Source organism: Schistocerca americana, chromosome 4, assembly GCF_021461395.2.
Source record: "Schistocerca americana isolate TAMUIC-IGC-003095 chromosome 4, iqSchAmer2.1, whole genome shotgun sequence".
NCBI lineage: Eukaryota > Metazoa > Arthropoda > Insecta > Orthoptera > Acrididae > Schistocerca > Schistocerca americana.
The window spans coordinates 540,633,639-540,660,292 of NC_060122.1; the positions used below are offsets into that span (position 1 = coordinate 540,633,639).

At 41.5% G+C, this 26,654-nt stretch overlaps 1 protein-coding gene across 1 annotated transcript in view; it reads right to left on the minus strand.

The window, feature by feature from the left end:
* Positions 1–2,311: 2,311 nt before the first annotated feature.
* Positions 2,312–26,654, minus strand: part of LOC124612235 (uncharacterized protein CG1161) — a 38,338-nt gene continuing 13,995 nt past the window's right edge. Inside the window, exons 2-5 of the mRNA XM_047140313.1 lie at positions 19,435–19,547; positions 3,169–3,283; positions 2,965–3,090; positions 2,312–2,773 (exon numbers count right to left, since the gene is read on the minus strand). Of these exons, the coding sequence (XP_046996269.1) occupies positions 2,618–2,773; positions 2,965–3,090; positions 3,169–3,283; positions 19,435–19,547 (510 nt within the window). The 3' untranslated portion in view covers positions 2,312–2,617. The remainder of the gene's footprint in view (positions 2,774–2,964; positions 3,091–3,168; positions 3,284–19,434; positions 19,548–26,654) is intronic.

Genomic DNA, 26,654 nt, shown 5'->3' on the forward strand with positions numbered 1-26,654 from the left:
CAATTCAGGCATCAGAATTTGGGCAGTCACTTGTAATGGCACAAGGACAAATATAAGTACTCTTCGTTCATTGGGATGCAGTATTAATTTTCATCAAAAAGTTTTCTTCTCAGTTCCTTCGCCCAGTTTCAAACCACAATGTTTACTGCGTTTTGGATATGTGTCATTTAGTGAAACTTGTCTTGAAATGCATTAGCAGAAGTAGGTGTTATAGTCTACAAATGGACATATTAAGTGGGAGTACTTAAAAGAACTAAATGAGTTGCAAATTGAGGAAGACATGACATTTGGTAACAGGTTGTCAGGACAACATATTAATTATGCTAATAAAAAGGTGAATGTCAGCTTAGCAGTTCAAACACTCAGTTTGAGTGTTGCAGATACTATAGATTTTTTTTTAGAAGAGCTGGCAATCCCAGATTCCATGGTAGTGAGGCAACAGTGGAATTTTTGATGTCTAACTCCAGCAATCCTCTAGCTTCAGAATATAAAGCCAGCCTGAAACTTAGTAATCAGACATACTGGCTTGATATTTTTCTTCAGACACAATCTTATATAAGAAGTTTAAAAGTAAATGGTGTTTCTCTCATGCAGCACCCAAGAAATGCTTTTGCCTTTGGCATAATTTTGAACATGCATTTGATTAAAGCCATTGCACTGGAAATAATGACTAGGGGAAATTCTCCTCTGCAATATTTATTGACATATAAGTTTTCCCAAGATCATATTGAACTCTTCTTCTCATGTGTGATATCTAGAGGGGGTTGGAATAACAACCCAAATTCATACCAGTTGAAGTGTGCTATGTGCAAGTTGCTTTTAGGCACTAATGTTAGCATGTGTTCAATGGTACCTGTAGGACTGTATGATTTCTGATCACAAAAGTGTCCTCTTGTAGATGAAGTAGAAAAATGGTGCTCACTTACTGAAGAAGGTACTCTGTTTTCCACATACAAGCAGAACATTTTGTACTACATTGCAGGGTGTGTTGCCCTCACAATTTCAAAACAAGTTACATGTAAGGACTGCCTCGACATTCTTAGGCCACGCAACATATGCACTTAGTACTGCAGAAGAGAGCTCATTCACAAAATTTATAAGCTGAGGCAAGCTTATTGAAACAAATAATGCTGTATACTCTGTGGTGGAGCACTCAGAAAAAGTGTGGTGACATTAGGCAAAAGCACTTAATTAGTAAGATTGTCATGTGTTTGAACTATTCATACCCTAAACTTAACCATGACTTCCATAATGAATGCAGAATTTAAGATTTGCATGAGAGACAGCTTGTACGTAAGATTGCATCCAGGTACATTCAGGTGCGGCTGAAAACGTATGGGAAAAGGTTTTCAGTTGAGAATATAGGTCACAATACAAGACAAAAACTCAGTAAGATTATTTTATTCAGTAATGTGTAGTGTTGTGCCCGTAACATTGCAGCAGTGGTTAAAAATGTATGGAAATGACAAAAATAAATTTCATATTTAGTGTTTCAATGTGTGTTCTCATTTCAATACCCTTGCTCATGCTTAATGTTTACAGTATTCATCATTTTACAAACAATAATTAGCATATTGTTGTGGATATCCAAATTCACATTTAAATAAACCCCCATTACTTTTTTTGCCAAAGATGATGTCACCACTGATAAGTGCATTACATTTGTGAATAAAACTGTTCCTTACGCCTAGGAAAAATATTGCTTCTCTTTTAGGTACTTCATATTTGCGATATTACAGGAGACTTTAGTGTTCATGAGCGTAAAACAAAATTGGGAGTTCGTTGCTTTAATGTTAAACTAGTTAGTTTTATTATCGTCAAGCATGTAGATACTTTCAAACGAGTGCCGCCTTTAACTGAAATATCGCATACAGTTTCTTGCCTAACTGCAATATGGCGACAGTAACAGACGATGGCACGCTGTGACAGCCGAAGTTCGCCATCCAGTTAGTATAGGTATTACTGGGTGGAACATAAATATTTGAGTAAAGAACACCACTCATTCAACAGCAGTGGCATTGAGCCATCGAGGGGGAGGGGGTGCACCCAGCCAAAACAGTCAAGAAGCTACCAAATTTTTCATGCTCTTGTGTGCCTTCCAGTGACTAAATGCCTCTGCTATCTGATGAGTGCTTTCTTTTAATATTCACATATAACCTGATGACAAGTTAGAACTGCATGTCATGCCTCAAAAAGTTAGAAGGCTGTGTGACTAGCATCTTTTACCTTCAAATGAGGGTGTGATCTATTTCAGAAAATTAAGTGTGTTGTTGCAAGATGAGCAACACTTTACTTTTTTGACAACATAATATGTAACAATTACAAACATTTTATTTATCTTCCAAAATTTATTAACACATTTTATATAATTTGTTCTTAGAAAGTAGAAGTAACAGGTCTATTTCCTCACAAATTTGAGAAAACAGTTGTGCACTTCGTTATTAAGATCTGATGTATTTACATGTAATGAAGAATTAAAAACAACATGGACAGACAGGACACATTGCAACAGAATGTTGTAAACAAAAAGGAACACCTAAGCATATTTACATTTACTTGGATGTGCAGAATACCATGGGAATAAAATAGTTACAAAAATGTTTTGCATGAAAGGTTGTTAATTAAGCATAGTATGTCTGTCGTATATGTTCCTCCGCTGTTCCCTAACTTGTCTTTTCCACTTATCTTGCTGATGGCCAACACGATTCAGGACATTTCCTCTTACTCCCATAGCATGTGAGGTGGTTCCATCAACACTAGTGCTGGGCTCATCCTATACAAAGGAATTAACATGTACATTCAGACAAACAAACACTGTTGGGGAACTGTAAAGATTCTACCACGTAATATATAAAAGGATTGAAAAAATATTCACAAACACAGCTACATTTTTCTGTCTTTTATGCAAGTCTGTAGTATTCTTAAGGTAAGCAACTTTCAGTATACGAATTCATGGTACTGTACCTCTTCATTATTGTGTTCTTGATAGCTGCCTTTTACACGTTTGTTCAAGAGTGGATCCAAGCAAATCAAAAACAGCATGTAGATGACAAGGAGGGAAATTATCCAAATAACTATTATGACTACATACTGCAACAAACAGATACTTTAGTATATTCAGCTGCTCCTCATCTATAATCTACCTACCTTAATAAACCCAGTTCATACCTTAATTATTGATGTATTTCGACTTTCATATTTACATTCACACCTGGGACAAAATTCCTGCTCCTTGCCCTTAATCTCATCTCCTACTTGGGGAAGGATCACATTGTCGCAATTGCTGTAACAGATTCATATAAGCAGACAACTTAGCAGCAAAGCACGTAATCACATCATCTCAACCTTATGATTACAGAATTTCATGCTTGTTAATTCAGTAATGGAAAGGTAGGTAGGGGTGTGTGTGTGTGTGTGTGTGTGTGTGTGTGTGTGTGTGTGTGTGTGTGTGTGTGTGTGTGTGTTTTGGAGAGGGGGGGGGGGGCTGCTGCTCAATGCCTAATGCCACATACTGAGTGCTCAGCTTCACCACTTCTACAGTTTATTGCATTATAAGCATAGTTAATTGCATTATAAGCAGTTGAACAATGAGTAGATTTACAATGAACACACTTCCATTACAGAAAGAGCATTATTATGTTTGGACACAGTCCATTACTGCAATATCGTGCAACCTGCCAACTGCCTCATGGAAGCTATTTTCTTGGTACTATGCACAACACTCAGCATTCATAGATCTAACATTAAACATGATGAGTTGGTATTAGATTGCCTATGCTGTTTACAAAAGTGCCAAATTATTGATATGTGGGTTTTGGAGGTTTTACAATGAACTATGTTAACTGTCATTTCAGCCAAGCTTCTGAATATTTGAGTTACATTTCATCAATGGCAATGATACTATTGAAGAACTGCTCATCTTCCCCGGAACATTATTTCATACGTAAATGGCATATGTTCACTGTAATTTCTACATGTGGAATTTATTACATCCTTTCATCGTAGTCTTATTTCATCAAGCCTTAAAGACTTACGTGCATCACTTCATGAAATACCAGCACATCCAGCAACATCAACCATCTGCACCTATTCTGATCAAAAATTGGCAAGAGGTACAAGGGCAATACCAGTAAGGCAAAAGGTAATCAAGGGTGCTACGGTCAACACTTCCTGGTATCTGAGGCTGGAATGTCTGTACTGCTTTAAAATAGCTTAGTGTGTGAAAGTAAGTCTTTCTAAGCTCTTAAGCATATACTTTTCCTAATCACAGCTTTCTACACACCAGTAACACTTTATTTATAATCTATTTTGAAATACACTTATTATATGCCAACTTATTATGTTGTTTAAGACTTCAGGAATCAGAATCATCTTTAAATTTGTATTCTCATATTCTTGTGTTCTGGTGTTCTTTTCAGGTACTTTCATTGGTGTCAACTTATCTTGGATGCCAACAAATTTATTCCACAACTGTACAATATGATTAAAATAACTAAGAATGAAACAAAATATTTAACTGGTGAGATTATGTTTAAGTCTCCATTTATTAGATATTTTTATGAAGGAACTCTTGCTTTAATAATTATACTTTAAACATAAATGAAGTCAGACTCTTTGTGAGGTGCACAATGACACATCCAGTACAGGCTACATTACCTACTTAGTGTGTCCCGATGCTTTTTATAATTTCACCCCTCTCAGTGAATACGCCCATACTCCAATTATTACTCCTGATCCACCTCATATAGACCAAGTTCCATGCTCCTGTCTGGGACACCTTATGGTAAAATTATATCCTGTTGCAGTGGCAACCCTTTCTCCTGGAGGAAGCATGGAAACAGATGGAAGTCTAACAAACTTCCCATCATAATGGCTATGAAGGCTGTCTTACATCAGCATCACTATCTAAACTACAAAGGAAGATCTGGTGTCATCTAAACAAGATACAAACAGACCATGTCAGAACTGGGACTAGCCACATAGATGGGACATCAGTAGCCCTGAATGTGATTGTGGAGCAGCAGAGCCCACCGTAGGACATGCTGTTCAGTAGTGCTCCAAAAGAACATACTCTGAAATGGAGTAATGTCCTGGAAGCTGTTAATTGAAGCATTTAATTAGATATCAAATACTGATGAACGTGCAGTGATGTGTCAAATCTGTTTTTCATAGAATTTGTGATTTGGAACTGTTTCTGTCTGTAATTTTTTCTTTCTATTTGTAATTTGGACCTTTTCGATCACAGTTTGCCATACTGCAAATAAATAACAATTTTCACTTCCCTCTACAATTGTATTATGTAAATTAAAAGGCTGCACTGTCATTATTTTGCTTCCTGGGATTTCTGTAACACACCCACTAGTGTTCTATAATGCTGCAGATATTCCTTCCTATAGGTCATTCTGTACATCACTTATAAACAATTTCACCTCATTTCAGATTGTGGTGCCTGCCATTCATGTGATGGCTGCTCTCTGCAAGGCAATCATAAATCTTTCCATCAATAAATCCTCTAACGAAGCAAGGCAATCGCAAAACTTCCTACTTATCTAGTCCCACAACTTCCTGCAGCTACTTTTACTGTGGGCAGATATGAAGACATCCGATGCTGTAGGTGAAGCCTTCTGTTCCATTAGCTATAACGCCCCCACCCACTTTGTGTATTGTGTTGCCTTGCACAATGTTGAATTCAGTTCATGTTTCCTGTGCAAGGAAATTTAAAGTAGACAGTAACCAAAGTAAACTGTCTGGGGTAGTTTACACACACAGGTGGAATCTAACTAACTGTGGGTTGGAAGAGAACCACAAATTGGAAGACTTAAGAGACTTTAGAAGCCAGTAATAGTTCCCATCATCAATGGCACACACTGTTTCTGCTCAACAGCCCAAAAACAGTAATCCCAGAAGATTTATAAGGGAGGAGGCTTAACAAGAAGGGCTGCATGCACCAAAAGTTAGCCAATTAGTCAATAATCTGATGTCACTAATTGCTCATATGCCAAGTCTTCTATTACATCACCACCAGCAGACTTGCTACCATGATTGGTGAACAAACATGACATCTTGATGCAGAGTGACAAGCATCCCTCGATCGACACCATTTGCAGCTTCAGTCCCAAAGGCTACAAGCCAACGAAGAGTATCTACCTTCTCCCTCTTCGCAAGGGCCAGTGCCTTTGACACACGTTTATAAGGTGTACTTTAAAAAGTATACATTGATCTGTATTCAGTGTCCCATAAGAAATAATTAAAGGCAATTATTCAATTGCTTTGTTGAAATTAAGATACAAATTTGTTTTAATGTATGCAGTTCTCAATTAGTCATTTCTTTCAGGTAATTGTTTCCAACTCAGTAACAATGATCATTGCTTGTTTATTTTCAGCAATATGACGATCACTAAAAACTTATGATAGCACAGGAAGGTCACTATATAAATGGTGGCTGATGTAGGGCTAATGTAAGTAGCCTCTATATAGTCTGTCCTCTATTGGGTTGCTATTTAATTCTGCTCCCATTGTATCCTTACAGCCCTTTACAGCTGATTTCAAAAGCTTATGTCTATCTTTGCAGCGATACGATTTAATTAGGAGAGCAATATTTAATTTGATATGCACTTTACTTTTCCTTTAAATCTTCTCAAAATAGGTTTTAACCAGAACCGATCTTCCCGACATACCTACATCTTGTATATTATTATGGACATTGAGCAACCACTTACCTGAATTTCGTATGTTTTGCTCCTAACCCCCCCCCCCCCTCCGAAAGAATATTTCCAACTGAGATTTTCACTCTGCAGCAGAGTGTGCACTGATATGAAACTTCCTGGCAGATTAAAACTGTGTGCCGGACCAAGACTCGAACTCGGGACCTTTGCCTTTCGCGGGCAACTGCTCTACCAACTTTCCTGCAAAAGGTAAAGGCCCCAAGTTCGAGTCTCGGTCCGGCACACAGTTTTAATCTGCCAGGAAGTTTCGTATCAGCGCACACTCCACTGCAGAGTGAAAATCTCATTCTGGAAACATTCCCCAAGCTGTGGCTAAGCCATGTCTCTGCAATATCCTTTCTTCCAGGAGTGCTAGTTCTGCAAGGTTTGCAGGAGAGCTTCTGTGAAGTTTGGAAAGTAGGGGACGAGGTACTGGTGGAAGTAAAGCTGTGAGGACGGGGTGCGAGCCGTGCTTCAGTAGCTCAGATGGTAGAGCACTTGCCCGCGAAAGGCAAAGGTCCCGAGTTCAAGTCTCGGTCCAGCACGCAGTTTTAATTGGTTGGTTGGTTGGTTTTGGGGGTTGATGGGGGCTTAACATCGAGGTCATCAGTCCCCAGTTAAAAACAGACATACTTGTAAAAGGCCTATACAGTAAAAGCGTAATCTCTGCACCCAGAGGGAGGGAACACCAAGGGGTACAGAGCTAAAATGAACGCCACAGTAACACAAAATAGAGGAACTTAAAAGGAGCAGAGCAAATGGTTGACTAGAGCAAAACAGACTACAGTGGTTGATGGATCAGGTAAGAGGTCAACCACTCAACTACAAACAAAGAACCTCCAGCTGGAAAGCGTTGATAGAGGTACCAACATAACTTGTTACCATAAAAGAGACTATTTTGGTATCCACGTCACAATTAAGAATCACTGGAGTGGGTATAGCCTGAGAAATCATGCAAGAGCGCCCACACTAGAGCGAGTGATAAAACCCAGCTGCACGGATAAAATGTAAAACTGAGTCAGCTATAGAGGCATCGTCACCGAGAATTAAAGGAAGTGCAGCTGGTAAATTAAAGGACTGCCGCAAGGGGGCTAAAAGGGGCAGTCCATCAGAAGATGGACCACTGTCAGCCCTGCATCACAGTGAAACTCGGGCAGGTTCTCACGACGAAGGAGATAGCTGTGGGTCAACCGAGTATGTCCAATTCGGAGACGGCAGAGGACAACTGAGCCCCTACGCGTGCCCCTCAAGGATGAGTTCCATACGGCCGTGGACGACTTGACCATGCGGAGCTTATTTGCGTGTTCAAGACAGACCATTCAGAGCTCCAGGCATCGCAGACCTTGCGATGTAGGGCTGACCAGAGGTCTCTTTACACGAGACCAAGCTCCAGGGGTGGCGAAGTGGTGGCCTGCTTGGCCAACCGATCAACATGTTCGTTTCCTGGAATGCCGATGTGGCCCGGGGTCCAGACAAAAGTCGTTGAACGACCACACTCGGCGAGAGCAGAAACAGCATCCTGAATACCGCGCATGAAAGGGTCCCGATAGAAACACTGGTCGAGTGCTTGCAATCCACTCAGGGAGTCATTGCATATGACAAATGACTTCCCAGGGCAGGAGGAAAGGTGAGCACGTGCACGATAAACAGCAACCAGCTCCACAGTGAAAACACTGCTCCATGTAGTTGCCGTGAATGAAAGCAAACCCAGTGCATCCATTGACCACAGAACCATCGGTGTACACTACATCTGCATCTGCATCGCGAAACGAGGCAAGAAGAGCCAGGAATTGTTGACGAAGACTGGCAGGTGGAACGGAGGACTTGGAGTTGCAGGATAAATCCAAGCAAAGCCGCAAGCGAGGGAGGGACCAAGGAGGGGTAGAAGAAGAGGGCTGGAAGGATGGAGGTAGGGGAAAGGACTCTAGTGACAAGAGAAGGGAATGAACGCGAACCGCGATCGAGAGACCCGACCTAGGCCACCGTCGTGGGGAGGGGAGTGCAGAAGATGGAAAAAGGAGCCTGCGGTTTGGGGGGTCAGGTGAGGCATGGACGCGGGCGATTTACGACGCAAGCACCTGTTGTTGGCGGAATCGTAGGGCAGGGATTCCAGCTTCTACAAGAAGGCTAGTCACCGGACTAGTGCGGAAGGCACCTGTCGCCAGTCTGACACCACAATGGAGAATCGAGTCTAGTATCTGCAATGTTGAAGGTGCTGCCGAGTCGTACACCATGCTCCCGTAGTCGAGACGGGACTGGACTAAGGCCTTATAGAGCTCTAGGAGGGTTGTTCGTGCAGCCCCCCAAACGGTGTGGCTGAGGCAGTGAAGGATGTTGAGGTGCCGCCAGCACCATAGTTTAAGCTCTCGAAGATGAGGTGTCCAATTGAGCTGAGCATCAAACAGCATGCCAAGGAAGTGATGCTTCTCCTCAATACGAAGGAGATCATTGGCAAGGTAGAGCTCTGGACGGAAGTGGACCATTCGAAGACAACAGAAATGCATCACTCGGGTCTTAGAGGCTGAGAACTGAAAACCATGGTTGGATGCCCAAAAATGTGCCTTACGGATAGCTCCCTGCAGCCACTGTTCAGCGACACTGATGCTTGGGGAACTGTAATAAAGACAAAAGTCATCGGCATATAGAGAGGAACAGACCAATGAGCCCACCGCAGCCGCAAGACCATTAATCGCCACCAAAAAGAGGGGAACACTGAGAACCGAGCCCTGCGGGACACCATTCTCCTGCGTATGAGCAGAGCTGAAATATGTGCCAACTCTAACCCAAAAGGAGCGATTGGAGAGAAAATTCCGTAGAAAAATCTGAAGTGGACCCCATAAGCCCCATTTGTGCAGCGTAGCAAGGATATGATGGCGCCAGGTGGTATCTTACACCTTCCGAAGATCAAAGAAAACAGCAACTAGATGTTCTCACCGAGTAAAAGCTGTACGAACAGCTGACTCTAGTGAGACTAAATTGATGATCGCTGAGTGGCCCTGACGGAAGCCCCCTGTTTCTGGGCTAGGAGGCCCCGAGCTTCAAGGATCCACATGAGCCGCCGACTCACCATCTGTTCCAGGAGTTTGCACATAACGTTGTTAAGGCTGATAGGGCGATAGCTATCAACCACCAGTGGATCTGCACCAGGTTTCAGCACTGGAATGGTAATGCTATCCTGCCAAAGAGTTGGAAAAATGCCCTCCGTCCAGACGCAGTTAAACAGGGCGAGTAATTCACCCTGACAGTGCGCCAAACGATGGCGAAGAAACTGGTTGTCAATTCGGTTTGGACCTGGAGAGGTATCAGGACAAGCCGTAAGGGCACTTTAGAACTCCCATTCACTATTGTTCCAACAGTGCGTGCGAAACGACAACTGCATATGCTCAGCCTGCTCTTTAATGGCACGGAATTCTGCGCTGTAGCCTGCTGTCGCGGAGATACGATTAAAGTACTCTGCCAGATGTTCGGCGATGGCGATTGGGTCAGTACAAAGTGTACCCCGAAGAGAAAGGCAAGGGACAGACGCATGAGGGCAAAAGCCAAAAATGCGCCGAACCCACGACCACACCTGAGATGGGGAAGTGCGGGAACCTATGGTGGCAACATATGATTCCCAGCAGTCCTGTTTGCTCCCCTGGATTAACTGCAGCCGTTTAAAAACAACCAGATTCTCTAGGGAAGGATGATGCTGGTGTTGTTGCAGGGCTCGCCGGTGGTCGCGGATAGCTTCTGTAATCCCTGGTGTCCGCCAAGGGTACTGCAAGAGCAGGGGACAGTTGCCTCAGCAGCAGAAACAATGGCCATATTGACCTCGTCCACCGCCAAATCGATGTCACCAGGAAGCGGAGCGATGGCCATAGTAGCTGAGGTGTAGGCTGCCCAATCAGCTCCCCGAAGAGACCATCGTGGCAGCTGGTCAGGGGGTTGGGATTGAAGAAGAGAAATCAGGATAGGAAAGTGGTCGCTACCACAGAGGTCGTCGTGGACCCTCCAATTGACGTATGGAAGAAGACCTGGGCTACTAAGAGAGAGGTCAATGGCCGAAGATGTGCCAAGAGTTAAGCCAAAATATGTGGGAGCACCAGTGTTAAGGAGGCAAATGTCCTGCTGAGCCAAGAGAGCCTCAACGTTCCAACCGTGGCCCGAGTTCTGGGCCCCACCCCATAAAGGGTGGTGGGCATTAAAGTCCCTCAAAAGGAGGAATGGCGGGGGGAGCTGGGCGAACAAGGCAGCTAGGTCGGCAAGAGGGACAACCTTATCTGGGGGAAAGTAGAGGGAACAGATGGTCACGCCTTAGAAGTGCTCGCCGCCACCGATTGCGAAGTAGCCTGATCAACTTCCATAGGGGATGCGGGTCAAGTAACATCCAGCTCCTGAGGGGACGCTAGATGCTCCACATCATCTTCAGGTGCAGTGGTGAACTTTTCTATCTCTATGTCCTTCTCCTTTTGATTTTTCTTCTTTTTGGTAGGGTCCCATTTGTCCTTTGGTTTATCAGGCTGGGTGGGCTTTTCCAACCCAATCTCATGGACCGAGGAAGACCTGGAAGCCCTATGGCCCTAAGGTGGTGGCTTTTTCAGACACTGGCTGACATCTGGAGGGGCAGTAACCGTGGAAGGGAGGGCACCAAGTGATCCCTTCCACACGAGGGGAGCCAGAGGAGGCGGGCACTTCTCCGGCTCAGAGGTGGGGACTGAAGTCTCCAAAGTAGGAGGGGTTGTTACTCCTGATGTTGATAACAGGGGAGCAACGGAAGAGGGTGTTCCCCAACTACCTGGGGGGCAGGGATAGACGGCCGGGCTGGAGGGCTCACAAAAAGTGGCTGAAATTGGGGGCTCGTCACCAGGGATGGCGACATCGAAGCTGCTGCAGCAAACGTCGATGAAATGCACACAGAGTGAAGTCAGTCGTACTTCCGCTTAGCCTCTGTGTAAGTGAGCCTGTCCAAGGTCTTATACTCCATAATCCTCCGTTCTTTTTGATAAACCGCGCAGTCTGACGAGCAAGGTGAATGTTTCTGTCTGCAGTTGACACAAACGGGGGGGGGGGGGGGGGGGGGGGCGGCGAACACGGGACGTTGGGGTGGGAGGCACGTCCACAATCCCAACAGGTAGGGCTGGCGCCACATCTCGATGACATATGCCCAAACCTCCAGCACTTAAAGCAGCGCATGGGAGGAGGGACATAAGGCTTAACATCACATCAATATATCATCCCTTGAAAGCCAAGATGAAGGCGCCGGTGGCGACCCTACTATCTTTAGGTCCCCTGAAGACACATCGTACAAAGTGGACACTGCAGCGTTCCAGATTTCCATGGAGCTCGTCTTCAGACTGCAACAACAGGTCACGATGAAAAGTAAGTCCCTGAACCATATTGAGGCTCTTATTAGGCATAATGGAGACTGCAACATCACCGAGCTTGTCACAAGCAAGCAATGCCCGTGACTGCTGGGGATGCTGTCTGTATGAGGACTGCTCCAGACCTCATTTTAGACATGCCCTCAACTTCTCCAAACTCGTCCTCTAAATTTTCCACAAAAAACTGAGGCTTTGTGGTCAGAAATTAGTCTCCATCTGTTCGGCTGCAAACCAGAAATCGAGGAGAATATGTTTCACCAGGTAATTTAGACCACCATTCCTCCCCTGGTGGGGACAGGGAAGTGAACGGCTGGGGGTCATACTGTAAAGCATTGAAGTTTCCTGTCTTAGAGACTCGTGCTTGCGACAGAGCCCCACTTGCCTGGGTAAGCCTAATACAACTGGGAGGGCGGCAGAAGCCATGCGTCTCCTCAGCGCGCAGCACACCTTGAGATTGAGGTTTTTTTTATAAAGGTTATACCCAGGCAGTTAAGCCAAGATCCCCGGGCTCTGTACCGTACAACGTTCCACCGTCATGCCTTACGGTGGTCATTTAAGCACGCTCAAAGCTTACGCTATTGAGAACTGGTGGCGCTTCCCAGTCCCCAGCTCAAGGAGCCCCGGGTCGCCAAGCCCGTACTCAGCAACTAAATGCTGAGCCCCCTGAGGGGCAGTTTTAATCTGCCAGGAAGTTTCAATATTTCCAACTACTGCACAAGATATAGTAAAACTGCTGTACTTACATTAGTGTCCCTTTGTACTAACATCACTGGTGATTAACATTTAATGAGTCCAAGATGGCAGAGGTGCTTATCTAATGTAATAGACGTCTCATTTTCATTTCCAATGTGATTAATTTTTTTCCATAAATAGTGGCCAAATATGTTACTAAATTGACTCCTCATTTCAGCTGATTCTCAGTTTCACATCCCAGAGATCATCATGATGATCTCTGGAGCCATTTTAATTCCGCCATTTTAATTCCACATGATAAATTATTATTATTATTATTATTATTATTCACGTTTGGGCCCTACTGGACCACGCGAAGTACAATCACGGGGCATTCAGTTATTTTCTTTTAGACTTTCTCTCTGCCCAAATTGTTTTCATTCTCTCGGAATGAGCTCTTTTCCTTTCATCAGACCATGTGGTTCCAGTTTTCTTTGGTTTTTCAGCTTGACCAACTACCCAGTCATGAATTTTTTGCCTAAATAATTTTCTGTCTTGAATTTCATCTTGTTTTATATCTACCTCTTTCATGTCCTCTTTTATAGCAGCAATCCATTTTATTGTCTCAAATTTAGCTTTACTTCGATTTTCGTAGAATTCCACTACTTGTTTAGTTAGTCTGGTAGCATCCATTCTTTTAATATGCCCATAAAATTTTAATCTGCGTTTTTTCATATCCGAATATATGCTGGTGTATTGTTGAATTTCACTATTTGCTCTTAGCCTGTATGTTCCTTCTTCAGTATATTTTGGACCTAGAATTTTTCTGATTACTATTCTTTCTCTTTTTTGGATTTCTTGAATGTCCTTTTTTCTGTTTAAAATTAGCGTTTCAGCCCCATAAAGGCACTCTGGTTTTGTGACCGTGTTTTAATGTCTCAATTTAGAGTACCTCGAGAGACATTTTTTGTTGTAGATGTCTTTTGTAAGTCTAAAAGCTGTCTCCATCTTTTGACAACGAATTTCATTTCCAATTTTTTCTAGACCAGTCTCTGAGATTGTTTCACCTAAATATTTGAATTGCGAAACTCTTTTGATTTTTCCATACTTAGTTTCCAAAAGTTTGGGTGCCAGTTTGTTGTTAGTCATATACTGTGTTTTTTCAAATGAGATTTGGAGACCTACTCTTTCTGCTGTTTCTTTAAGAATTTCTATTTGTTTCTGAGCAATTTGGATGTCCTGCATTAGAATAACCAAGTCGTCTGCAAAGGCCAAACAGTCTATTCGAATATTTATTCGTCCTAATTTCACTGGTTGGTCAATTTTGAACTCCAATTTTCGTTCGCGCCACTCTTGTATTACTTTTTCTAGAATGCAGTTAAATAGCAACGGAGAGAGTCCATCACCTTGCCTCACGCCTGTTTTTATTTCAAAGGATTCTGAAATTTCTCCTCTGAACTTTACTTTTGATTTTGTACCAGTTAGCGTGTCTGATAATTGCCGTGGTTTTAGGATCCAGGCCTTGTTCTTTCACAATTTGTCAAAGAGATTCACGATCCACTGAGTCATAAGCCTTTCTAAAATCTACAAAGGTACAAACTAGTTTTTTATTGTAAATTTTTTGATGCCTGAGAATTAGTTTGAGGACTAAAATCTGTTCTGGGCAAGATCTATTTGGCCTGAAACCTGCTTGATATTCGCCAATTTTCCATTCAAGTTGTTGTTGTGCTCGGTTCAGAAGACATTGAGAGAGGATTTTGTATGTGACTGGAAGAAGAGAAATTCCTCTGTAATTATTAACATCAGTTTTGTCTCCCTTCTTATGAAGTGGGTGAATCAAGGCGGTTTTCCATTCATCAGGAATTTTTTCAGTTTGCCAAATGTTTTGCATGATTGAAGTAATTTCTTTAACGGTTTTTGGACCAGCTGCCTTTAAAAGTTCTGCAACAATTCCATCTTCACCAGATGCTTTGTTGTTTTTCAACCTATGAATTTCTTTAATGATTTCCTCTTCATTTGGTGCAAGTGAAACTGGATTGCATTGTTGGGGAATTTTTGGTGGAAATCTTTCTGTGGGCTCGGGGCAATTTAGAAGATTCTTAAAATATTTAGAAAGTTCTTTGCAATTTTCTTGGTTGTTAAGAGCCAACTGTCCATTTTCCTTCTTGAAGCAAAGATTCTGGGGTTGGTACCCCTTTATTTTGGTTTTAAAAGTTTTATAAAAATTTCTGGTATTGTATTTCTGAAAATCTTCTTCAATTTCTAAGAGTTGACTATTCTCATATTGTCTTTTTGTTTGTCTAATTAGTTTTGAAGTGTCTTTTCTAGTTGTCAGGAATGTATCATATGTGTCTTCTGTCTTGTTGCTATTCCATGCTTTAAATGTCTCTTGTCTGGCTTTGATTGCATGATCACAGTTTTCATTCCACCAAGCATGTTTCTTGTGTTTTCGTAAAGGAATTTGATCTTGAGCTGTTTTGATAATCTTGTGTTTGAGTTGTTCTCAATTTTGTGCACTTGTTTTGTCAAATTCGTCTGCTAATAATGATGGTTGGATTTTACTGGTGTCAAATTTGGGGATTAATGGTGTCCTTTTGTTGAAATTTTGGGGTTTTAGCTTTAGTTTCACACGGGTTAAGTAATGGTCTGAGTCAATATTGGCGCCTTTACGAACTTGAACATTTAAAATTTCTTTGTGACATGGATACGAGATTGTAATATGGTCAATTTGGAATTCACCTATGTCCTTGTTAGGTGATCGCCATGTCTTTTGTTTTGAAGGTTTTTTCTTAAAATGACTTGACATAATTTTGAGATTGAAATTTCTGCAAAATTCTACCAGCCTCTTTCCATTTTGATTGGTCCATTTATGTGCAGGGAATTCACCGACCGTTTTTCTAAATTTTCTCTCTTTCCCTAACTGTGCATTAAAGTCACCCATTAAAATCTTTACATAATTTTGAGGAATTTTGGAGACTGTATTCTCTAACACTTCCCATGACTTATTTACTTTTTCTGGATTTGTTTTATTCTCCTGGTTGATAGGCATGTGTGCGTTAATTAAACAGTACATTTTATTTGCATATTTCATGGAAATTGTCATTAGTCTGTTGTTTACTGGATTTACTTCGATTACGGAGCCAAGAATGTCTTGCGAAATTGCGAATGCAACACCCAGATGCGGAGTGTTTTTAAGAATTCTTTTGTCTGTTTTACTTTTAAACAATCGGTAGTTTCCAAAATCCATGGTATTCTCATGAGGCAACCTTGTTTCTTGCAGGGCTAAAATTTTGATATTTTGTTCTTTTAGTGTGTCTCCTAATTTATAGAGTTTTCCTGGTGTCAAGAGAGAGTTAATATTGATAGTTCCAAAAAATGTTTCGACCTTGGGCATGAGTCGGTCAAAAGACTTCGATTTCCTCTGGTTTGGGATATAGCGTTTCAGCCTAGTCTCCCCAGAATCCGATAGACTAGTTGCGCCACTGATGGCGGAGGATTTGTTACCACCTGGGGTAATTTTGTAATTACTAAAACGCTCCATAATAGTACTTAGAATCAAAGGGTTGAGCTAAGAAAAGCTCAGTGGTTAAGACTGGAGTGGTTAGTTCCAGAATTTATTTTATAATTACATCTACACACTGAACATTAACAACAGATTTTTGTATGTAAAAAAGAAACCATGCACATGTCAATAGCTCCTACACACTATCTCTTACATATTACAATAATAAAAATTGTTCTATGGAATAGAAGAAGTTATCAAGAAGAAACTTTTTCAGTTCATTTTCCAGTTTTACTTTGCTGTCTCTCACTGGGCGAGGATCAAAAATTTTGTTTGTAGCACTGTGCTCCCCTTTTTGTGCTAAAGACAAACTTTATGAGGTGAAATTAATATCATTTCTTCTTTTGATATTTTAGTCACATACACTTGACAGCACAAAAAGCAGGCCATCCCTGAATTCCAATGTGTAGGCAGCACCTGACTGTATACAACCAACACAGCATAGCTGTGTCACTGGTCCTTTAAACCCTCTACAGTACAGTCGTTTGACTATACACATTTGTTATCACAAGCTATACACAATTGTTATCACAAGAGACCACTACAGTACACTGACCATTATAGCAATCAGCCCCGATTTAAACTAATGTCGCGATACAATAAATATTAGGAAACACATTATTGGGGATGAGGCAGTCCCTAACGCTTGTAAATTAAAATTCATTACAATAAGTGACACTTCAGAAGTCACTATCACATTCATTAAAAGACATGACCAGTTTTTGTTCACAATCATATTGAAGTTTTCACAAGCAGTTTACAAGGACGAATGTCCAAACCTGGAAATAAGTGACTATACATTTAGCCCTGCACTAGGAACCACATGAAGCCGATATTGCCTCTGAGAAGTAACAACAAAAAGTATGTAATAAAGTCCAATACCCAAGTGTGAAACAGCATGAAGTAAAGTTGTGGTAATGGAGGGGCGCAGAACCAAGTACCTATACAAATTGTTAACTAAGCACAATTAGATGTCAGCTATTAAATATGTTCAACTATAGCGTGATACTGGAATCTGAAATGACGATGCAAATGGTTTTTGTCGGGCAGGGATTTGAACCTGGTACCTTTAGATAGATCTTATAGCAACAGATAGACATTAAATATTTATTGTTTTTTCACCAGTAGTGAGATTTGCACACGTTTGGCTAGAGGTAATGCAACGAATAGTTCTGTGCTATCTGCGACTCCAACCCTGCACATATTTTCGCCTTTCACCAGCTGTCAGGAGTGCACTATTCATAGGGAGTAGTTCGGCATTGTGAGAGAACAACAAAATGATGAGGGTTCATATCCACAGAAGAATTGGAATCTGATCTCTAATCCCAGGGCAATGCCAATATTTTCAAAATCTCAAGGTCACTTACAATAAGAAAGGAAGGTCCTATGACCTTACTTGACGACTGGTTCATGAACTAAAACAACATTACTAATGTAAGAAAGCTTACAAGATAGTTTCTGCAAGCAGCAACTTCTGCTGAAACTAATCCAATCCTGTTCCAGTCAGTAGTGACTGGACATGTTTAATGTTGACTTAAAACCATGGCACAGTCCTGCGTTTTTTTACTTGGCATTACTGGAAGTGAAGAAGGTGTTAAAAACTGGTACCCCCAGCGAGAATCGATCTCCACCTTCGCCATTACACGCTAACCTCAGTCCAACCAACCACCAAATTTCACACGCATTATCATGTTTTTATCATAATAGTGTACGCAGCACATGGTACAAGAAGTGTTGACTCACTTCTCCTCCTGTGAATAACCTATTCTTGATCTAGCAGTCAACATCATGCAGTGTGAATGCAAAGCTGTGATATCAAACCCACCTTTTTCCTTTCTTTTTTAAGCTGTATTACATCTATCTGCTAAGAGCATCAATCTGACAGAAGGTCAGAGACATTTTCGTTAATTTTCTAACCAGCCAGTAATAGAAAAATCTTGCGGAAACATGTCTGTGAAAGGGCTCATGGGTGTCTGTAACGGTAAGACCAATTTCAGTGCCGCCAGCCAGCAGCCTTTTGATACAGACTGGCATCCACCCAAGTGATTGCAACACAATGGGCATGGAGCCTATGATTTCCAGTAGGCTTTTATGTGCTCGAATTATCAAGTATAACATTATGGAATGTTGTGTATCATACAATATGCTTCAACATGCCCTGTGGCAATTTAGTATAGCACATTGCTATAATCATATTTTACTATGGTGTTACTTTATTCAAGTTAATAGTATAGCTTCTCATTTTTTACCTTCTGAGGAGCATCATTTATGCACAAGAAAACTGAGTCTAAAACCAAATGAGGTCTAACATTTGTGACATTGTGTTTAGATTGTGTTTAATAAAAGGGCAAAATCAGTGGAGGCAATTCAAAACACCTGTGCCCTTTATGGAGTGAGTGCTATTGAGAAAGACAAGTATCATTTCAAGTAAGATCATTTTGGGATAAATTAATCACTGTATTCAGGAAGACAAACGGGCATTAATGAAAGACGTTTCTGCGATTTACTACTACGGTCAATGACACTGTATCTGCTAATTGAAGGAAGGAAGGTTATAGTACAATGTATTGTCAAAAACAAGATTAGACACAAAGCAGAATTCTACACTGGAATGGAAGGGGGAAAGAAGTCATCTGTGCCCTTTCAAAGGATTGATTTGGGCATTTGCTGTAATAGATTTCAGGTGGTCACCGTAAATCCAAATCAGTGTAGCCTGATGGTGATTTGAAGTACCATATGGTAACCTCACAAGTAGAAAATAGTGGTTAAGTCTTAACATGGTGATATTTTTGTTTCAATAAGTCAGTAGTGAATTATTACAGGCAAGGCCATTTTCCGGAGTGTAGCGGAAGTTACTGATTTTATGCGGTTCTTCAACAATAAATACTCTTGAAGTTTTCTCGTTTGAAATATTTTGGAATCATTTTGCTTGTGCTTTCATTAGGTCCAGACAAAAAGTCACCTAATGTACGAAAATTTTCTTACAAGCATCACCAAATTCACACACTATCAATCACAAAGGCAATCTCTTCTGTGCAATAAAGCTTCATAATACAGCAAAAGGTTATGGTCTCAATATCTCACTATGCCTCTCAACATCATAACTTTATCTGCTACCACTTAACTCCGTACTCACCATTGGTTAGGAGGTACATTGCGAATGTACAGCTTTCGATTCGACTGTGTCACATTAACAACTGAAGGATTTGGGCATACACACTTGCAACGAACGTCTTCATATGATTGGCTCTGAAAATAAAAATTCATTTCAATAAATGTATTCAGAGGAAAAGTCTGGAAGTTAATGTTAAAATTCAAATTCAAAACAAAACAGCATGTTCCTGAATTGCAATATACTCTCCAATTTGATAAATGCAAGTAAACACAATATATGAAATTCTTTTAGTTAGTTCATTAGTCCACAGATTAAATTCATCACAAACATTATGATGTGAAACCTCGACAGAACAAAGAACTCTCATATACCACTTAAAAATATGTATAAAAAATAATATTTAATGGTTACATGCTGGCTATTTGCAGTTTTTTTAGTGACTAATTACCTCTACTCAAGAATTCCTCTATGATACAGAAGGAGATGCCAAGGAGAAACATCTTTAATCTACATTTGCAATTACTTCTACCCTCTTTCAGACATTTATTTATTCCCATAGGTATATTGTTTAAGAGATTAACAGCTGCAAAGTTTGCCTCTTTATGTGCCAATGTTAGATTCATTAAAGGCTAATGTAGATCACTTCCACTTCTAGTGTTGTAGATGTGAATATCTGTTACTCTCAAACTTAGATTGCTGATAAATTTCCAAAGATGAATAAACATACTGTGAGGCTACTGTCAATATTCCTGGCTGCTTAAAGAGATACCTGCAAGATACGCATGTGCGAACTCCACACACAATCCTAATTACTTCCTTCTGTGCAATTAATACGTTTTGCCTAAGCAAGGAGTTACCCAAGAATATTACCAATTAGACATCAATTAACGAAAATACATTAATGACATCTATATCGTCAAAGTTACAATTATCCAATGGCAAAAGTAGCTGGACCTAAATGTGTTAGCAGGGCCAACATATGGTTTTCCAGTTTAAGTTTTCATTATCTAAGAAATTACAATTTTTTACTCTTTGTTTTTTATAGATTAACAAGAGTGGGATATTTTTGACAGTACAAAACTGAATGAACTGTGTTTTTCAAAGTTCATAGCCAGCCCACCTGCACACAGCCATTCAGTAACTTTGACACGAATATTTGCCATTTTCTCTGTTGACACTTCTTTCATCAGCTTCATAATAATGCTTACATAATCTGCAAACAGGGCTAATTCTCCCCCAAATCAATAATGGCAAACCATTAACTTAAATTAAGGACAGTAATGGGCCAGTGAGCAAACCCTGTGGGGCTTCCATCGTAATTTCTCCACTTGCACTTTCTCCTTGGTATAACTCAAAGCCCATGCGATACTTTCTGCATTCTGTTTCTTACATAAGGGCTAAGTGAGGCATTTGCTGAGCTACTTATTCCGTATAACCTTAACTTCTCTAATATAATATTATGATCGACACAATCAAATGACTTCATTAAGTTGCAGAAGATACCAACTGGTGATATTTTCTCATTCAAAGATTTTATTATGTGCTTAATAGATGGAGGCATAGTTGATTCAGTACAATAGCCCTTTTGAAATACTGTAAGAACTGTGTCTGGCTAAATATCTCATTACCACAAAAGTAAGTGACAACCTTGAAGTAGATTACTTTCACAAAAAATTTTAGAAAATGTGGAGAGAGAATGAGTGACTGACATCTGTGGAGTCACCCTTATTATAGAGAGGACTCATGATGGTCTATTTCAGTCTTTCTGGGAAAATATCCCAAGCCAATGATGCTTTATGTAAGTGCCCAAGAATATTTTATATTATAGGGCCAGACTTTTTAGCGTTTGGAATATATTATCCACCCCTTTATCAACTTTTACTTTTTAAACTCATAATGATCTTCCTTTATTTCATATGAAGATGAGAGACTAATTAATTCACTAAATGTCCTCTGTATTGCCTCTTCACTGTGTTGTTTTGTTTTCTCTTCTGAACTAACTGCATTGATTTTCTCAACCATTTTCAAAACTTAATTATTAAAAATATTTGCTGCAGATGAACTGCCTTTCACAAAACCAACCCCTCTCCCTCCCACTCACTCACACTCTCTCTCTCTCTCTCTCTCTCTCTCTCTCTCTCTCTCCCTCTCACACACACACACACACACACACACACACACACACACACACACACACACACACACACACCTCCCACCAACCCAATTAAGGCTGAAGACAGTTACAGAGTAAAGAAGGCCTTCTAGCCAGGAGATTCACAGTAGTAAAAGTATGGGCTAAAAAGATAACGAACATCAGCTGGACCAAGATGACAGAAACAATCAGATCAGTAGATGGATGTGCCTATACAAGTGTTCCCCACAGCTCTGCAGGTGAAGGGTTGCCCACCTTACAGTTGTTCCAATTGTGATACTTTGTCATCAAAGTCTTAGGGAAGGGGAAGAACACCCACTATTCATCAGTGTTACCCCTAAAACTGAAAATGCTTTGTGACAGAAAAAAAAGGGGCTAACCACATGTAAAAGAAATTAAAACAGAGTAAAAGAGCGATGGCCATGGCAACTGGCAAAGAGATAAGACTCGAGGGTTCCCCAGGGCCGGTATGCGGCTGCAGTCCCAACCCCCCTGCCCCTCTCCAAAACTATTTTAATATGTTATATCTGCAAACAAAAACCACTTTCAGGGAGAAAATGAGTCATTTGGCAAATTAGTGGCAAAGAATACAGAAAGTCACGCTCAGTGTGGAGAAGCAGGAGTAAGTGACATTTCACCAGCATGTAAGGCTCCACAGCCACAAACTGGCAGTGGCTCATTACATAAAATGAGACTATTTAATCTGGTATGACTAACATGGAGGCAACATAGGACAGTGGGTTCTTTCTCAGAGGAATGGGAAGAGGAGTGCCATCAAGTAGTAGTCTCCTTGATGGTGCAAGGTTTTAATAGAAGGGGGCAGTAGCCCATCAAATGTTGTTACATCTCCAAGTGTTAAGAGGTCTTATTTGAACCCACAAACATGCACTTGAGACTGTCAAAGTAAATAACCACTATCTAGCCAGTCAGCCTTTTCATTTCTGCGGATATCCACATAACTTGGGATCCAGAGAAAGACAACTGAGCAGACAATACCTCTAAGGTCAGAGAGGGTGATAACAGTAACATCCATCAATAGCTTGAACGCTCATCATAGAGACACTAAAAATTAAAATGAGTGTGTTTAATAAAACATAGGGCTCTGTTAATGGCTATCAGCTCCACTGTACACACACATTACATGTTCCTAGCAACAAATGATGTTCCTGAACAGAGGGAAATTTAGCATTCCCCATCCTATCTATGGTTTCAGAACAATCAGTGTAAATGATGGTAGCACCACAATACTCCTGAAGAATAGAAACTGAAAGATCATGGGAGAGACAACTTAAGTTCTTTGAAAATAGGTCAGTCCTAATTTGTGGGCAAGGTACTAACTGAGGGAAAGACGTGTGTAAGAAAAACTGTGGGGAGTGATTTCTATGAAGGTTAGGCAAAGGTCCTGGCCGAGAGTCTCAAGGCACATTCCAACTGGTAATCCCAGCTACTCTAAATGACGAATATGAGGCATCCACATCAGCTTTTTATCAAAGGTGAGACCCAAAAATTCGGACTCGTCAACAACATCGAAGCACTGGGCACCAGAGTATAGTTTTGGATCAGAATGGGCCATGTTACACTGAAAAATGCATTACTCACATTTTTGTGGGAGAGAACTGGAAGCCATGGAACGGGTCCAAGTGGAAGTCTGTTGCAATGTGCCTTGGAGTTGCTGTTCAGCTGAGGCTATAGGTTGGGAGCTATACTATATGCAAAAGCTGTCAACATACAGCACAATGGTGACCAGTAGTTCAATAGAGGGCATTAGCCCACCAGTAATGATGAGAAAGAATGTAGCTCTCAGCACAGAGCCCTGTGGGATGCTGTTCTCTTGCACCTGTGGTGAGCTAAGCATTGTACAAACTCTAAATCAAAACAACTGGTGGGATAGAAATTAAAGATCAGAAATCAGTAGGAAGCCCCTACAGTCCCACTCTTGGACAGTAAGTAAAATATGATGGTACCAAGTTGTATTGTACGCCATATGTAGATCAAAAGAGACTGCAATGAGCTGCTGCCCGTTGGATTGCTGTTTCCAACTTAACTAGGTGGTCAGTAGTAGATCACTCCACCCAGAAATCACACTGACAGGGAACAAAATGCTCCCACAATTTGAGAACTCAGCATAATTATCAGGCTGCATCCTTTCAAGCAGTCTGCAGAGCACATTGGTGAGGCTAATTGGTTTATAGTTGTCAACGGACATTGGGTTTTTGCTGGCTTACAGACTGGAGTGAACATATTCTCACCACAGTGAAGGGAAAATACTTTCTAGCCAAATGTGGTTAAGCATCCTGAGTGGGTGGAATCTTTAAGTAACATTTAGGTAATCTTATGAATCATATCAGAGCCTTGGGCTGTATCATTTGACAAGTAAAGAGTCTGAAAGGTGTTCCCAGTAGTGGAAAGTTCATCATACAATTAGAGTCACAGGAGGGGAGGGTAAAGGATAGGGAATTGTCTTCACTGTTGCAAGGTGTTTTACACAATGTTCAGCATGAACCAACGCACTGATAGAAATCTTCTCATGAAGGAGGAGACCCAGGCCAGTTTTTTACCTTTGGAGACCCTGTAGGCTTATGGCATGAAGAGGCATGCATTCCCAAGGAGACACAGAGCTCCCAGCATTCCTCTTAATGTTTTTCATTAGATGATGAGCCTTAACAGAGAACTGCTTACAAGTTATCGGACTGGTAGTGAAGTACGTTGTGGAGCCCTTTAACTATCGTCATAGTTATTGCAGTTTCTTGTGGCAGTGAAATGGTCCTACACAACTGCAGATAGCAGTTACAGTAGCAGGGGTGATTGAATTGGAAATGTCTCTCACAACCTTAGCAATGTAATCCAACAGAAAGGAGATGAGGTGACAGCAGAGGAATACAACTGCTACTTGGCTCTTTGAAGAACTCATCGTAGTATGGTAAGTAGTCTGTCTGGTGGTAACAAGGAAGTGACAAGATCACTAGAAAGTGGTAACTGTCACAATCATCATCATGTAGTGATCACTGCAAAGAAACCACAAGATTGAAGAAAAAGATCTTAAGTTGAAAGCTGAAAAGGGGCCACAGGCAGCACTAAAGTGGTAGGAGTACAGTCATTGAAGGGAGACAGATCAAGGTAGCAAAGAAGCTGGTCAATCAGAAAGCCCCTACCAGATGAAGTGGGTTGGTGGGCACAGAAATATCCCAAGTATGAGAAAATAGAGGAAGAGCTGTTGGATTAAGGAGGTCATTTCAAGATACATGGCATGCCTAGAGGTACATAAAACTAGCAAGTGGTGATTGCGGGTGCTGTTTGCACTCAAGCTGCTATTGATTCCCACCTGGTAAGGAGTGAAATTCAGTCACTGACATCAATATGAACAAACAGACCCCTCCAGATGCTCTATTGGGGACAGTATGATTCCGAAGGAGTCAACAGCAACTTCTATGAGTTGGAGAATAGTTGCCCATTACATTTGTTTCTACGAGAGTAACATAGATTTAAAAATAGGAGAAAATTAGTTGTTTTTGTTATTGTGGCAGATGACAGTTATATGTATTGAAGTTCCAGTAGTAGTAGTAGTAGTAGTAGTAGAGGGGTTTTTGGACACACGACATCAAGGTCTTCAGCACACGCTCAGTAACATAGTGAGACGGGTGTCAAGAAAAATCCCAGAACAGAAATATAAAACGGAACATAAAACACTGGTAACAATCGTTGAAAAATATGTGCTCACCCACACCGAAGCGTGGGATGAAGCAGGGTGCCAAGAGTAAAACATGGACAACACAGGAAGAAAATGATAGAGGGAGCTAAAACAATGTAGCAGATGGAAGTTGCTGGCTGACCGCAAGGAAAAAAGGGGAGGGGTCAGCCACTCTGCAATACATTAAAACCTCCAGCCTAAAAGTTTAGGCCAGAGTCCAGACACACCACAAAACTTAAAAACCCTAGACACACACGTCTCATCATTAGCTAAAACAGAAGGCAGATCCCCATCAACTTGTGCTTCTGCCCTTGCATCACGGTATAAAATGCAGTCTGTTAAAATGTGCCGGACAGAGATATGCACACCACAAGCATCACAAAACGGAGGATCTTCCCGCCGTAATAAAAAGCTATGTGTGAGAGGACAGTGCCTGATCCGAAGACGTGTGAGGGCCACCTCTTCCCACCTGAGCAACCAGCAGGAGGAACGCCACGGCCGAGTGGTTGACTTTACCAGCCGCAGTTTATTGGCCGTCACCGCCAGCCATTCTTCCTCCCACAACTCCATGCACTTCCTGTGGAGTGCAGCGATGACTGACTGCAAGGGGATAGGACACTGGACCACATCCTGCTCTCTGCAGGCCTCCTTGGCCGCCCAATCAGCCTGTTCATTGTGCCATATTCCGACATGACCAGGCACCCAGCAGAAGGATACCTCTTTACCCCACCGTTGGAGCAAGTACAGTTGGTCATATATCAGCTGGACCATCTGCTCAGTAGGGTAGAGGTTCTGCAGTGATTGTAAGGCACTAAGAGAATTGGAGCAGAGAAGAAATCGATCGCCCCGAACATGATGCATCTGCTCCAGTGCCTTCACGATCGCGTGGAGCTCCGCTGCGAAAACGGTATATTCAGCAGGGAGGCGAATCCGGGTAACATGATCAGGGAACAACACAGAACAGCCAAGGAAATTCTCCCGTTTGGAGCCATCAGTGTAAACGACAGTGAAACCGTGATGCACATACAAAATGTTAAAAAACAGAGACTGGAATGTAAAATCTGGTGTGCCATCTTTCTTAAAATGAGTCAAATTTAAAAGAAGTTTGGGTCTCCGGAGGAGCCAAGGTGGAGATTTGCTCCAACCGCGACGTAAAACACGAAGACCAGCCATAGACATCGCAGCAAGGCAATCCATTGCGCGAATCCCATAGGGCTGCGTCGCACATTGCCGGTTATGAAATAACCGTGCCAGAGGAGGATGAGCAACGGTATGGTATGCAGGTGTGTATGGTGCGGAGAAAGCTTTATACGTCTGGCGTACCGTAAGTAGCCATCGCTGCATGTGAAGTGGCGGTTCACCAGCCTCTGCACAGAGGCTTGGTATGGGGCTAGTTCGGAA